Here is a 16,263-nt window from a genome sequence, read left to right as displayed (position 1 = left end):
GTCTGATCCAGTCTGGCAGTGCCTACCTTCCTATTGGGGGCATAAATACAAGACAATGTTTTTGCTGATTTTCTCTTGAGGTCCTGAGAATCCCTCGACTTGCACTGAGAGCAGAAAGATTTCTCGCTAACTATCACCTAGTCTTCTCTTCTATTTCTTTTTCAGGAAGAAAAGTTTAAAACTCCCCAGATCTGCCCAGTACATTATGTCAGCTGTCAATGACACTAAATTCAACTCTGTAATGTTCCTTCTCACCAGGATACCTGGGCTGGAAGACATCCACCTCTGGATCTCTATCCCCTTCTGCTTCATGTATGTTCTTTCAATTGTAGGAAATTCAGTCATTCTGTTCATTATAAAAACAGATCCAAGCCTCCATAAGCCCATGTACATTTTCCTTTCCATGTTGGCCGTCACAGACCTTGCCTTATCCATAACCACCATACCGACGATACTGGGCATATACTTGTTTAACTCGAGGAGAATCAGCCTCGAGGCCTGTTTTGCCCAGATGTTCTTCATCCACTCGCTTTCAAAAATTGAGTCCTTTGTCCTCTTGTTGATGGCCTTTGTCCGCTTCACCGCAATTTGTAACCCACTGAGATATACCTCCATCTTAACTCCACCGAGAATATCCAAGATGGGCCTGGTGGCTGTGGTGAGATCGGTGGCCCTAATACTCCCACTCCCCATTCTCCTGAAACGGTTCCAATCCTGTCGAGACAATGTCCTCTCCCATTCCTACTGCCTGCACCCGGACATCATGAAGGCGGCTTGTTCAGACACCTCAGTGAACAGCATCTATGGCTTGTTTGTTAAAGTCATGACAGATGGATTGGACTCGTTCCTCATCTTCCTCTCTTGTGATGATCCTCAAAACAGTGCTGAGTATTGCATCCCACAGAGAGTGCCTCAGGGCCCTGAACACCTGTCTCCCATTTCTGCGCTGTCGTGCTCTTCTACATATCAGACATTGGCCTGTCTTTGATACACAGATTTGGAAATAGCTCTACTCACTTGCTTCAGATTATCCTGGGCTACATCTACCTGCTGGTCCCGCCCCTGATGAACCCAATTGTGTACAGTGTGAAAAGCAAACACCTTCGTGAGAGGATAATCAGGGCATTTGTCAAGTGAAGGGTCAGTTCATCACCTGGCTCCAGTGCTGGTGACATGGGGGAGGAAAAAGATGAGCGATGGGCACGGGCACAAATTCCATCCTGGATCCTCTTCCCATGAAGTCCTTTCCTCTGCCCCATCTCTTCTCTGAAGATAACACCTCTCCTATTCCCCTTTACCTGAGACTCTGCCCCCTTAGCCAGAGTCAGGCCTTTCTAAGAGTTGCACAGGGAAACAGAGCCACTGTGCGGTGACCTACACCCTCTACATTTTATCCCCCGGGATGTACAAGTCAGGGAATGTGGAGAGTCTTGGGCTCCCCACAACAACCTTTGCTCCCAGGGCAGCTCTTGAAATGGCCCGATTCTGGCCTGGCTCAGAGGCAGAGCCTTGGGGAAAGTGGAGGAGAAAAAGGGTGGGCTTAGTGAGAAGATATGAGGCAGAGGACCGGGCTTCAGGGGAAAAAGGGGAGTAGGGTCTGAACCAACACTGACAGCAGTAATCAGGACCGTGGGGTTGATCCTGAGTGCAGGAGAAGGCTGGGCTGGAGGTTAAGAGACCTTGTGTTTTGGCGAAGACTAAATAAATGCAACCCCACAAAGGGGGCTCTTGTTTTAAATATCTGAGGCTGACAGTAAGTGATTGCAAGGACCATAGAGGGATGGGCAGGGTTCCTGCAGGGGCACCTCAGACTCCAAGGTGGCATTCTGGGGTGGTTCCATCCGCAGGGACTTGGCCAAAGTGGGCTGTGCTCTTTGAAGTCGTTACCAATGGGCAGATGTCATCCAAGCCCCTAGGCTGCTCTAAACTCTGCTGAGGCAGGGAGAAAACAGGTCAGTGAATCAAACCTCTTTAACTGACCCATAGCCATGCCCACTCTATACAGCTCAGGGGGGAGGTCAGCTGGCGCAGCAGAGAATGCAACCAGGCCTGTCAACACTCAGGTGTCTGGAAGGCTGGTCCTGTTGTCTGGGCATGGCTCTGCAACTCCAGACAGCTGGGTTTGATTCCCAGGCCATGCATGACTCTGGCCAAGCCATTGGATATCTCTGCACAGGTGGATAATAGCCTTGCCCTGCCTCACAGCGGTGGTGGGAGGATAAATACATTCGATGCAGTTCGATACTCTGAGACCTTAAGATCAGGGCTGTGTCAGGTTTCCACAGAGCAACACCTCTGACATTTGTCTATAAAAGGCCTCTTATCGCAGCCTCCTGTGGCAGCTGTCTTCTGGGAAGCCCCATGACTCCAGCCCCTTAGTGTCTGTGGCAGATGTGGGGGTGACAGTGAAGGTTAAGTAGTGGATTTCTGAGGAAAATGTTGGAGTGTCCCAGGGAGGTTCAGCACAGTCACAGAACCAGTGATTGTAAGCCATTGAGGCTAAATGGGTCTCACTGCCAAACTATGGATCAAGGCCACAGAGGCCTCCTCTTTGATTGTCTGGTTGAGAGAAAGCAGTCTGAGGGCAAAGGTCAGCTTCACACCTAGGCCCTGTAACACAGATGCTGCTGAGCACTATGGTGGCTGCGCCTAGGCTCACACAGGTTTCAGCAAAGGCTGCTTCCAACCGAAAAGGAAAGACACATGGGATGATGCTCTAAGAGCCACAGGGAAACTAGGCTGGGTCCCAAGAGCTTCTGGTCTTCCCAAAAGAATGTAAGTTGGTCTTCCCAAAAGAATGTAAGTTGGGCCAGTTCTGTTTGCTACTAAAGCTCCTCATTTCAAGGAGGCTGGGAGTGACTGTATAGCTCTGGTCAGAAGTAAGAGTGTCAAGTGTCCATTCAGTGCTGCTGGGTGATAAGCTTTTATCATCGATGGCATGTTGTTCCCAGATCAAACGGTGGGACAATTAAAAACATCAGAATCCAAGAACAGCCATAGTGGGTCAGACAAATGTTCCATTTAACTCAGTATCCTGTCTTCCAATAGTGGCCAATGCCAGGTGCCCCAGAGGGAATGAACAGAACAGGGAATCATCAAGTGGTCCTTCTCCTGTCGTCCATTGCAAGCTTCTCGGAAACATAAGAGAGAAATACCATCCCTGCCCATCCTGGGAAATAGGCATTTAGGACCTCTCCTCCACTAATTTATCTAGTTCTTTTTTGATCCCTGTTATAATCCTGGCCTTCACTAATTCCTCTGGCAAGGAGTTCCATAGGGTGGCTGTGCGTTGTGTGAAGAGATACTTCCTTTTGCTGTATTAAACCTGCTGCCTATTAGTTTCAATTGGTGACCCTAGTTCTTGTGTTATGAGAAGGAGTAAATAACACTTCCCTGTGTACTTTCTCCACACCCATCATGATTAAATTGTGAGATTCCTCTCATGACAGGAAAGGATCTGGTTTACAGGGTAAAGAGTCCATAAATCCTGGTTTCACTGTGACAATCTTGAGTCTTCTAGGCCAGCATATATTCTTGTTGAGTGATTGTAAGCATTCAGAATAGCAACTTTCTTCAGTTGCATCCAAAATAGAAATTCACTCAAGACAATAAATGAAAGATTTATAGAAGTTGAGGAAAGAAGGGACCATTAGATTATCGAGTCTAACCTCCTGGAGACTTTCTCCCAGTTTACCCCCATATTGAGCCCAAAGACTTGTATCTGACTGAAGTATCACTTCTGTTCCTCTAAAGCGTATCTTTTAGGAAGGCATGTAATATTGGTTTGGAGACATCAGGAGAATCCACAACGTCCTTTGAGAGTTTGTTCCCCTGGTTAATGACCAACACAGTCAAAAATACATGTGCCAGTGTGCTGCAGGAGTGAACAAAACATATGAGATCCTAGAACATGTGAAGCGAGATAGGGCAGTAGTAGGCACAAGAACAAATGAGGACAAACTAGCCAAGAGCAAACCGAGGCTGGAAATGAGAAGTTGGTTTCTGAGCATTAGAGTAGGGAGGTTCTCAAATAGCTGCCAAACAGAAAGGGGGGAAACGATGTTTGAAGATAGATTTTGACAGGTTTATGCACTGGGTGATATGGTGGGGTTGCCTGCCATAAAAGGGGACTGGGCTCATTGACCCAGGAGGTCCCTTCCAGTCTCATGTCCCTATGGATCACATTAGCCCATTCTGAGTCCCACTGGGAGCTCCTGTGGAATTGCTTGTCCACTATGACCGTGCTCTGTGCCCTGGCCAATGGATCTGTCCCTCAGGAGATTCAGGATAATGCATGACTCAGCCTTATTGTCTGGAAAAGGAATTGTTCTTGGGTTCCTGTTTAGTGTTGTCACAGGAGTGTAATTGCGTGAGTTTCTGGTAATCGCAGCATGCTGAGCTGCCAGCTGCCCCCACTCAGTCACTTGCCCCAGAGATGAAGGATGGTTCAGGGTTAAAGTGCGAATCCGGGGCTCTGAAGAAGTGGCTTCAGTTCCGTGCTTTTCCAAAGTCGTCTTCTGTGACTTTGGGCAACTCAGTCCATCTGTGCCTCTGCAATATGTGTTTTAATCCGGCTCAGTATAAAGGTGTACATCGAGGAAGAAGGGATGCTAGCCATCCCTCTTAGATGGCGGTTTCATAACTGGGAAGCAGTGATCCTGAAAAAGACTTGGGGGGTCAGAGTGGTTAATCAGCTGAACACGAACTCCTAGTGTGACACTAAGAATGAAAAAGCTTGTGCAATCCAGGATGTACAAGCAAGGGAATCTCAAGTTTGAGCAAAGGTTATTTTTCCTCTATATTTGGTACTGGTGCAACCACTGCTGTGATGTTGTGTCTAGTTCATTTGTCTACAGTTCAAGAAAGACATTGATAAATTGAAGACAGTTGAGAGAAGAACCATGAGAATGAACTGAAAGCAATGGCAGACAATGGCTGACAATGGCAGACAATGGCAGCAATGGCTCAGATCACTTTGGCAATTAGGAGCACATTAAACACCACGTGCATTATCCAGCAGTATATGCAGCACCAGAACCTGCCAAAGCGAAACCGGGCGAATAGGTGACGTCAGCACAGTGACGAGAGTGATGCGGACATGGACGCAGAATTCTCTCAAAGCATGGGCCCTGGCAATGCAGTCATCACGGTGCTAATGGGACAGGTTCATGCTGTGGAACGCCAATTCTGGGCCCGGGAAACAAGCACAGACTGGTGGGACCGCATGGGGTTGCAGGTCTGGGACGATTCCCAGTGGCTATGAAACTTTTGCATGCGTAAGGCACTTTCATGGAACTTTGTAATTTGCTTTCCCCTGCCATGAAGCGCATGAATACCAAGATGAGAGCAGCCCTCACAGTTGAGAAGCGAGTGACAATAGCCCTGTGGAAGCTTGCAATGACAGACAGCTACCGGTCAGTTGAGAATCAACTTGGCGTGGGCAGATCTACTGTGGGGGCTGCTGTGATGCAAGTAGCCAACACAATCAAAGATCTGCTGATATCAAGGGTAGTGGCCGTGGCAAATGTGCAGGTCATAGAGGATGGCTTTGCAGCAATGGGATTCCCTAACTGTGGTGGGGCGATAGACGGAACCCATATACCTATCTCGGCACCAGAGCACCAAGCCTGCAAGTTCATGAACCACAAGGTGTACTTTTCAATGGTGCTGTAAGCACTGGTGGATCTCAAGGGACGTTTCACCACTGCACCAAGGTACATGACGCTCGCATCTTCAGGAACTCTGGTCTGTTTCAAAAGCTGCAGGACTTTCTTCCCAGACCAGAAAATAACTGTTGGGGATGTTGAAATGCCTATAGTTATCCTTGGGGACCCAGCCTACCCCTTAATGCCCTGGCTCATGAAGCCGTACACAGGCAGCCTGGACAGTAGTCAGGAGCTGTTCAAGTACAGGCTGAGCAAGCGCAAAATGGTGGTAGAATGTGAATTTGGATATTTAAAAGCGCGCTGGTGCAGTTTACTGACTGGGTTAGACCTCAGCGAAACCAATCTTCCCACTGTTACTACTGCTTACTGTGTGCTCCACAATATCTGTGAGAGTAAGAGGGAGACGTTTATGGTGGAGAGGGAAGTTGAGGCAAATCGCCTGGCCGCTGGTTACGTGCAGCCAGACACCAGAGCGGTTCGAAGAGCACAGGAGGGCACGGTGCACATCAGAGAAGCTTTGAAAACCAGTTTCATGACTGTCCAGGCTGCGGTGTGAAAGTTCTGTTTGTTTCTCCTTGATGAAACCCCCTGCCCCTTGGTTCACTCTTCTTCGCTGTAAGCTAACCACCCTGCCCTCCTTCCTTCGATCACCGCTTCCAGAGGCAATAAAGACATTGTTGCTTCATATTCATGCATTCTTTATTAATTCATCACACAAATAGGGGGATAACTGCCAATGTAGCCTGGGAGGGGTGGTGGAGGAGGGAAGCACCGAGAGGGGTGGTGGAGGAGGGAAGGACAAGGCCACACAGCACTTTAAAAGTATAAAACTTTAAAACTTATTGAATGCCAGGCTTCTGTTGCTTGGGAATTCCTCTGGGGTGGAGTGGCTGGGTGGCTGGAGGCTCCCCCACCGCATTCTTTGGCATCTGGATGAGGAGATTATGGAACTTGGGGAGGAGGGCTGTTGGTTACACAGGGGCTGTAGAGGCAGTCTGTGCTCCTGCTGCCTTTCCTGCAGCTCAGCCATACACTGGAGCATATTAGTTTGATCCTCCAGCAGCCTCAGCATTGAATCCTGCCTCCTCTCATCATGCTGCCGCCACCTTTCAGCTTCAGCCCTATCTTCAGCCCGCCACTTACTCTCCTTAGCCCACCATCTCTCCTCCTGGTCATATTGTGCTTTCCTGGACTCTGCCTCCACACATTCGTCTGTGCTCTGTCAGTGTGGGAGGACAGCATGAGCTCAGAGAACATTTCATCACAAGTGTGGTTTTTTTTTTCGCCTTCTACTCTTCACTAGCCTCTGGGAAGGAGAAGATCCTGTGATCCTTGAAACACATGCAGCTGGTGGAGAAAAAAATGGACAGTGGTATTTAAAAAGACACATTTTATAGAACAATGGGTACACTCTTTCATGGTAAACCTTGCTGTTAACATTACATACACAGCACATGTGCTTCCATTCCAAGGTCGCATTTTGCCTCCCACCAGCGCATGGCTAGCCCCCTCCCCCTCCCGCATCCCCGTGGCTAACAGTGGGGAACATTTCTGTTTAGACACAGGCAAAGAGCCCAGCGGGAACGGGCACCTTTGAATGTTCCCTTAAGAAAAGCACCCTATTTCAACCAGGTGATCATGAACGATATCACTCTCCAGAGGATAACAAAGAGAGATAAAGAACGGCTGTTGTTTGAATGCCAGCAAACATACCCTGCAATGCTTTGTTCTGCAATGATTCCCAAGTAGGTGCTACTGGCCTGGTGTGGTAAAGTGTCCTACCATGGTGGATGGAATAAGGCTGCCCTCCCCAGAAACCTTTTGCAAAGGCTTTGGGAGTACATCCAGGAGATCTGCAAAGGCCAGGGCAAATTAATCATTGAACATGCTTGCTTTTAAACCATGTATAGTAGTTTAAAAGGTACACTCACCAGAGGTCCCTTCTGTGCGTGGCAGGTTTGGGAGGCAGCCTTGTGTGGGTTCAGGGGCTACTGGCTCCAGGTCCAGGGTGAGAAACAGTTCCTGGCTGTTAGGAAAACCGGTTTCTCCGCTTGCATGCTGTGAGCTATCTACAACTTCATCATCATCATCTTCCTTGTCCCCCAAACCTGATTCCATGTTGCCTCCATCTCCATTGAAGGAGTCAAACAACAAGACTGGGGTCGTGGTGTCTGAACCCCCTAAAATGGCATGCAGCTCATCATTGAAGCGGCATTTTTGGGACTCTGAACCTGAGTGGCCGTTTGCCTCTCTGGTTTTCTGGTAGGATTGCCTCAGTTCCTTAAGTTTCACGCGGCGCTGCTTCGGGTCCCTGTTATGGCCTCTGTCCTTCATGCCCTGGGAGATGTTGACGAAGGTTTTGGCATTTCAAAAACTGGAACGGAGTTCTGATAGCACAGATTCCTCTAACCATACAGCAATCAGATACCGTACCTCCCGTTCGGTCCATGCTGGAGCTCTTTTGTGATTCTGGGACTCCATCATGGTCACCTCTGCTGATGAGCTCTGCACTCACTTGCAGCTTGCCACGCTGTCCAAACGGGAAATTGAAATTCAAATGTTTGCAGGCCTTTTCCTGTCTACCTGGCCAGTGCATCTGAGTTGAGAGTGCTGTCCAGAGCGGTCACAATGGAGTACTCTGGGATAGCTCCCGGAGGCCAATACCATCTAATTGCATCCACAATACCCCAAATTCGACCCAGCAAGGCCGATTTCAGCACTAATCCCCTTGTCAGGGGTGGAGTAAGGAAATCAGATTTAAGAGCCCTTTAAGTGGAAAAAAAGGGCTTCTTTGTGTGGACGGGTGCAGGGTTAAATCGAATTAATGCTGCTAAAGTCAGGATGTAGTTCTAACAGCACTGCTCAAGGACTTATTTTGGTGCAGGTCTCTGCCATGTGCTGTAAAGGCGGTCAGACTACGAGATAGCAGTGGTGTCTTCTGGCTTTGGGATCTGCCCAGTGGTGTTATTAGCTCCGCCCTGCCGCACGGGGTGTTGTACTGATAAATATGATAAATAAATAAAGATTGACAGGCGCTCAGATGCTACAATAATTGGGGCCAGAGCTAAGAGCTTTAGAGAGATTTCAGCTCTATGCCTCCTAACGATGATTTGGAGTATTGGGTGGAGAACCTCAACTCTTCTCAACACCCCGTGGTGATGAGGCCTGTCATTAGCACAGCACCTTTTGATGAGGGATTTCTGGGCCCCTCCTGCAACTTGGCAGAACATGGTTTCAGAGAGTGAAGGATGTGGAGAGTGTTTCCTGGGCAGACAGAGCCCTGCTGGGCTGCCCCTCACTTTGTTCCTGACTGCCACCTACTCCATGGTCAGTGAGAGCCGCTCTAGTGCTGGTGATAGACCTCACACTCTGCATCCAAATTTCCATTAGAATCATAGAATCATGGAATATCAGCGTTGGAAGGGACCTCAGGAGGTCATCTACTCCAACCCCCTGCTCAAAGCAGGACCAATCCCCAATTAAATCATCCCAGCCAGGGCTTTGTCAAGCCTGACCTTAAAAACTTCTAAGGAAGGAGATTCTACCACCTCCCTACGTAACACATTCCAGTGTTTCACCACCCTCCTAATGAAAAAGATTTTCCTAATATCCAACCTAAACACCCCACACTGCAACTTGAGACCATTACTCCTTGTCCTGTCCTCTTCTACCACTGAGAATAGTCTAGAACCATCCCCTTTGGAACCACCTCTCAGGTAGTTGAAAGCAGCTATCAAATCCCCCCTCACTCTTATCTTCTGCAAACTAAACAATCCCAGTTCCCTCAGCCTCTCCTCATAAGTCATGTGTTCCAGACCCCTAATCATCTTTGCTGCCCTTCGCTGGACTCTCTCCAATTTATCCACATCCTTCTTGTAGTGTGGGGCCCAAAACTGGACACAGTACTCCAGATCAGGCCTCACAAATGTCGAATAGAGGGGAATGATCACGTCCCTCGATCTGCTGCTATGCCCCTACTTATACATCCCCAAATGCCATTGGCCTTCTTGGCAACAAGGGCACACTGTTGGCTCATATCCAGCTTCTCATTCACTGTCACCCCTAGGTCCTTTTCCGCAGAACTGCTGCCTAGCCATTCGGTCCCTAGTCTGTAGCGGTGCATTGGGTTATTCCGTCCTAAGTGCAGGACCCTGCACTTATCCTTATTGAACCTCATCAGATTTCTTTTGGCCCACTCCTCCAATTTGTCTAGGTCCCTCTGTATCCTATCCCTGCCCTCCAGAGTATCTACCACTCCTCCTAGTTTAGTATCATCCGCAAATTTGCTGAGAGTGCAATCCACACCATCCTCCAGATCATTTATGAAGATATTGAACAAAAGCGGCCCCAGGACCAACCCTTGGGGCACTCCACTTGATACCGGTTGCCAACTAGACATGGAGCCATTGATTACTACCCGTTGAGCCCGACAATCTAGCCAACTTTCTACCCACCTTATAGTGCATTCATCCGGCCCATACTTCTTTAACTTGCTGACAAGAATACTATGGGAGACCGTGTCAAAAGCTTTGCTAAAGTCAAGATACAATACATCCACTGCTTTTCCTTCATCCACAGAACCAGTAATCTCATCATAGAAGGCGATTAGATTAGTCAGGCATGACCTTCCCTTGGTGAATCCATGCTGACTGTTCCCGATCACTTTCCTCTCCTCTAAGTGCTTCAGGATTGATTCCTTGAGGACCTGCTCCATGATTTTTCCGGGGACTGAGGTGAGGCTGACTGGCCTGTAGTTCCCAGGATCCTCCTTCTTCCCTTTTTTAAAGATTGGCACTACATTAGCCTTTTTCCAGTCATCCCGGACTTCCCCCGTTCGCCACGAGTTTTCAAATATAATGGCCAATGGCTCTGCAATCACAGCCGCCAATTCCTTCAGCACTCTCGGATGCAACACGTCCGGCCCCATGGACTTGTGCATGTCCAGCTTTTCTAAATAGTCTCTAACCACCTCTTTCTCCACAGAGGGCTGGCCACCTACTCCCCATGCTGTGATGACCTTGTTCGTGAAGACAGAGGCAAAAAAAGCATTGAGTACATTAGCTTTTTCCACATCCTCTGTCACTAGGTTGCCTCCCTCATTCAGTAAGGGGCCCACACTTTCCTTGGCTTTCTTCTTGTTGCCAACATACCTGAAGAAACCCTTCTTGTTACTCTTAACATCTCTTGCTAGCTGCCGCTCCAGCTGTGATTTGGCCCTCCTGATTTCATTCCTACATGCCCGAGCAATATTTTTATACTCTTCCCTGGTCATTTGTCCAATCTTCCACTTCTTGTAAGCTTCTTTTTTATGTTTAAGGTCTGCAAGGACTTCACCGTTAAGGCAAGCTGGTCGCCTGTCATATTTACTATTCTTTCGACACATTGGGATGGTTTGTCCCTGTAACCTCAATAGGGATTCCTTGAAATACAGCCAGCTCTCCTGGACTCCTTTCCCCTTCATGTTATTCCCCCAGGGGATCCTACCCATCAGTTCCCTGAGGGAGTTGAAGTCTGCTTTCCTGAAGTCCAGGGTCGAATTCTGCTGCTTACCTTTCTTCCTTGTGTCAGGATCCTGAACTCAACCAACTCATGGTCACTGCCTCCCAGATTCCCATCCACTTTTGCTTCCCCTACTAATTCTTCTTGGTTTCTGAGTAGTAGGTCAAGAAAAGCTCTCCCCCTAGTTGGTTCCTCCATCACTTGCACCAGGAAATTGTCCCCTACATTTTCCAAAAACTTCTTGGATTGTCTATGCACCGCTGTAGTGCTCTCCCAGCAGATATCAGGAAGATTAAGGTCGCCCATGAGAACCAGGACGTGCGATCTAGTAGCTTCTGCGAGTTGCTGGAAGAAAGCCTCATCCACCTCATCCCTCTGGTCCTGTGGTCTATAGCAGACTCCCACCACTACATCACTCTTGTTGCTCACACTTCTAAACTTAATCCAGAGACACTCAGGTTTTTCTGCAGTTTCGTACCGGAGGTCTAAGCAGTCATACTGCTCCCTTACATACAGTGCTACTCCCCCACCTTTTCTGCCCTGCTTGTCCTTCCTGAACAGTTTATAACCATCCATGACAGTACTCCAGTCATGTGAGTTATCCCACCAAGTCTCTGTTATTCCAATCACGTCATAATTCCTTGACATCACCAGGACCTCCAGTTCTCCCTGCTTGTTTCCAAGGCTTTGTGCATTTATATATAGGCACTTGAGATAACCTGCTGATCGCCCCTCATTCTCAGTATGAGGTAGGAGCCCTCCCCTCACAGACGTTCCTGCCTGTGCTTCCTCCCGGTATCCCGCTTTCCCACTTACCTCAGGGCTTTGGTCTCCTTCCCCCGGTGAACCTAGTTTAAAGTCCTCCTCACTAGGTTAGCGAGCCTGCTCGCAAAGATGCTCTTCCCTCTCTTTGTAAGATGGAGCCTGTCTCTGCCCAGCACTCCTCCTTCATGGAACACCATCCCATGGTCAAAGAACCCAAAGCCTTCTCTCTGACACCACCTCCGTAGCCATTCGTTGACTTCCACGATTCGACTGTCCCTACCCTGGCCTTTTCCTTCCATGGGGAGGATGGACGAGAACACCACTTGCACCTCAAACTCCTTTATCCTTCTTCCCAGAGCCACGTAGTCCGCAGTGATCCGCTCAAGGTCATTCTTGGCAGTATCATTGGTGCCCACGTGGAGAAGCAGGAAGGGGTAGCGATCCGAGGGCTTGATGAGTCTCGGCAGTCTCTCCGTCACATTGCGTCATTATCACCCAGTTTGCAGGTAGCTGGATCAGGAGGAGGCGGTTACTTCGGTCCAACAGAGAGTTGTAGCTGGATTTGGGTCATGCCTCTTTCTATTCAGAATGTACAGAGCCTTGCTTACGCAGTGTTTGCATGTCTCACGGCTGAAGAAGGGGCGAGACTGAGTTGTGTCTCAAGTACCAAGTGGCTGTGCGAGCCAGTCACTGTTATGTCCGGAGCTCTGTGGAGTAACTCTGTTACTTACAGTCGGGGGCTCTCATAAGTATATTTTTAAATCTCATTATTTTGAACCATCTCATGATTTTCTGGGGTGTGGCTCATAGTTTTTGAATTGGGCTCGGCAATACAGCACAAGTAGTTCAAAAGATGTGAAGGGAAACTAGGAAAAGTCATAAAAATTAGGAACAATTTTTTAAAGTACATCAGAAGCAGGAAGCCTGCCAAAGAATGAGTGGGGCCACTGGATGACTGAGGTGCTAAAGGAGCACTCAAGGAAGATGAGGCCATTACGGAGAGGCTAAATGAATTCTTTGCATTGGTGTTCACTGCAGAGGATGTGAGGGAGATTAGTACACCAGAGTCCCTCTTTTTAGAAGACAAATTGAGTCCCACATCGAGGTGTCAGTAAAGGAGGTTGTGACGCTACACCCCATATTCATGATAGTGATGTGATTATGACATGATTATGACATAATTATGTTGCATCTGGTATAAGATATGTCTTGTGATGTGTCACTGGAAAAGTTAGGATTTGCTGAATATTATTATTCTATTTGTGTGCATGTTTCATTTTTGTACCTGAAGTTATCAATACGGACTATATATCTGTATTTCAAATGTGCTTACTCTGGGTAACACCAACAACTAGCCTTTCAGGTACAACAATGAAAAAGCAAGACACTGGACCGTAGAAACGCTTAGCCTTCCTGTGAGAATTTCAGCCACCCTTCTGTCCTAACCAGTTATTTTGGGTTTATCCAAGTTGTGGTGTACCATTAAGTTTAAAAGGGTATGAACTTAGGAATCCTGCTTTAACATATCATATGTGCTGTGATGGGTTGGATCACAGAAACCCCCTGGGGCTTGCCACCTGATGTGCCAAGACTACTTCTGCTCCTGCTTTTTTGCCCAGTCACCTTAGGATTTTAGTGCCCTGCCTGGTTTGAGCCAAACCCACTAGCCTGCTACACACCCAGACCCAGGTCTGAACCACATAGCCTAACAGCTGTAAGCTCAATTGGAAGCAGCTTACAGACGTGTTCTTGTCTTTAACACTCAGATGCCCAACTTCCAATGGGGTCCAAACCCTAAATAAATCCGTTTTATCCTGTATAAAGCTTATACAGGTAAACTCATAAATTGTTCACCCTCTATAACACTGATAGAGAGATGTGCAAAGCTGTTTCCATCCCACCAGGTATTAATACATAATCTGGGTATTAATTATTTATTAGTTAATTAATAAGTAATAAGTGATATTATTAAATAGAGAAAGTAGGATTTAAGTGAATTGCCAAGCAAAATAAAATAAAGCACGCAAGTCTAAACCTAGTACAATAAGAAAATGATTAAGGATGAAATCTCAACCTCAGAGATGTTCCAGTAAGTTTCTTTGACAGACTAGCCTCCTTCTAGTCTGGGTCCAGCAATCACTCACACCCCTGTGGTTATTGTTCTTTGTTCCAGTTTCTTTCAGGTATTCTTTGGGGGTGGAAAGGCTATCTCTTGAGCCAGCTGAAGACAAAATGGAAGGGTCTCCACCAGGCTTAAATAGATTTTCTCTTGTGGGTGGAAACTCCTTCTCTCTCCTATGCAGAATCCAGCTAAAAGCTGCACTTTTGGAGTCATATGGGCAAGTCACATGTCCATGCAAGACTCAAAACTTTACAGGTGGCAGCCATTGTTCACATGCTACCTTGAACATCATAAGTAGACTTTTTATGTGGATTGGAATCTTCCAAGGTTCCATTGTCAATTAAGTGTTTCTTGATTGTGCACTCAACTTGCAAATTCCTTTCTTAAGAAGCTGACCAAATGCCTTACGTAGGCTACTTAAAATCAAACAAGTACACAGCCACTATTCATAACTTCAAACACAATAATGACACATGCATACAAATAGGATGAATATATTCAGTAGATCAGAACCTTTACAGGGATATGTTACATGGCATAGATAGAATCAAACATATTCCAGTTATGTCATATTTACATTCATGAGCATACTTCCAGAAAGCATTATAGGGTGCAACGTCAGAATGGTGTCCCCAGGTACTGTGGAATGCATTCTCACAGTGCATCGCTCACGCTGTCGAGAATGGTGCCCCGAATGTGGACACAATCTGTTGACAGAGGGAGCAAATGTAGACTCGCTTTGGCGACTTTGCTTTTGTCGATTTTTTCGTGTCAACATAAGTTTCATTGACAAAACTTGGCAGTGTAGACAAGCCCTTTGTAAATGCTGCTGACTGCCTTGGTTTCCATCCCGCAGTGAGCTGTCCTTCCTCACCAGCCCCTCTCCCATTGCTCCAGACCTTAAATACTGTGTGAACCTCTCCCTACAGACTGGAGATCAGTAGCTCATGTCGTCTCAGATGTAAGGGTCCAGCAAAGAATAGGTGGCCCATGTCTTTCATCTCCCAGGTCAGCAGCACTGGAGCCAACATTGACCTTTCACTTGACAAATACTCTGATTATCCTCCCACGAAGATGTTTGCTTTTCACACTGTACACGACTGGGTTCATCAGGGGCGGGACGAGCAGGTAGATGTAGCCCAGGACAAACTGTAGTAAGGGAGAAGAGACTTTCCCCAATCTGTGTATCAAAGACAAGCCAATATCTGGTGTGTAGAAGAGCAGGACGGCACAGAGGTGGGAGACGCAGGTGTTCAGGGCCCTGAGGCACTCCGTGTGGGATGCAACACTCAGCACCGTTTTGAGGATCATCACATAAGAGAGGAAGATGAGCAGTGAATCCAACCCCACGATGGAGACCGTAAGAAACAAGCCATAGATGTAGTTGACTGTGATATCCGAACAAGCCAGCTTCATGACATCCTGATGCAGGCAGTAGGAATGGGAGAGGACATTGACTCGACAGTATTGGAACCGTTTCAGGAGAAAGGGGAATGGGAATGATACAGCCACCCCTCGTAGCACACATACCAGTCCCATCTTGAATATCCTCGGCAGGGTTAAGATGGAAGCATATCTCAGTGGGTTAGAAGTCGCGACAAAGTGGTCAAACGCCATCAACAAGAGTATGGAGGATTCAATGATTGCAAATGAGTGGATGAAGAACACCTGGGCAAAACAAGCATCGAGGCTGATCTCCCTAGAGTTAAACAAGTACATACCCAGTATTGTCGGTGTGGTGGATATCGATAAGCCAAGGTCCGTGATGGCCAACATGGAAAGTAAAATGTACATGGGCTCATGGAGGCTTGGATCTGTTTTTATAATGAACAGAATGGTTGCATTTCCCAATATTGAAAAAACATAAATGAAGCAGAAGGGGATAGCGATCCAGAGATGGACGTCTTCCTGCCCAGGTATCCCGGTGAGAAGGAACATTGCAGATTTGAGTCTGGTGTCATTGACATCTGACATACTGTACATGGGAGGTCCCAAGAGTTTTGGACTTTCCTTCCTGAAAGGAAAAAGAACAGGTGACAAGGTGGTATTTAATGAAACATCATTCTGCTCTCTGTGCAATTTTAGAGGCTCCCAGTAGCTCAAGGAATATCAGCAAAAACATAGTCTTGGATTTATACCACAGATAAGAAGATAGGCACTGCGAGACTGGACCTGCAGTTCATCTAGCTCAGTATACAGTGGCCAGTTCTG

The 16,263-nt window shown here is 47.4% G+C and overlaps 1 protein-coding gene and 1 pseudogene across 1 annotated transcript; one reads left to right on the top strand and one right to left on the bottom strand.

Moving 5' to 3' along the window:
- The first annotated feature begins 205 nt into the window (after window positions 1-205).
- Window positions 206-1,137, top strand: LOC140897652 (olfactory receptor 51G2-like; annotated as a pseudogene).
- Window positions 1,138-15,090: 13,953 nt separating this feature from the next.
- LOC140897603 (olfactory receptor 51G2-like) lies at window positions 15,091-16,026 on the bottom strand. Its single transcript, XM_073310447.1, has one exon. The coding sequence runs from the start codon at window positions 16,024-16,026 to the stop codon at window positions 15,091-15,093; it is 936 nt and encodes a 311-aa protein (XP_073166548.1).
- Between the last annotated feature and the right edge of the window lie 237 nt (window positions 16,027-16,263).

This window comes from Lepidochelys kempii, chromosome 1 (genome assembly GCF_965140265.1).
Source record: "Lepidochelys kempii isolate rLepKem1 chromosome 1, rLepKem1.hap2, whole genome shotgun sequence".
Taxonomy (NCBI): Eukaryota; Metazoa; Chordata; order Testudines; family Cheloniidae; genus Lepidochelys; species Lepidochelys kempii.
This window is presented reverse-complemented; position numbering and strand designations above follow the sequence as displayed.

Bases quoted from the DNA above. Each gene is read 5' to 3' on its own strand.
- LOC140897603 (XM_073310447.1), bottom strand. From the start codon at position 16,026: ATGTCAGATGTCAATGACACCAGACTCAAATCTGCAATGTTCCTTCTC.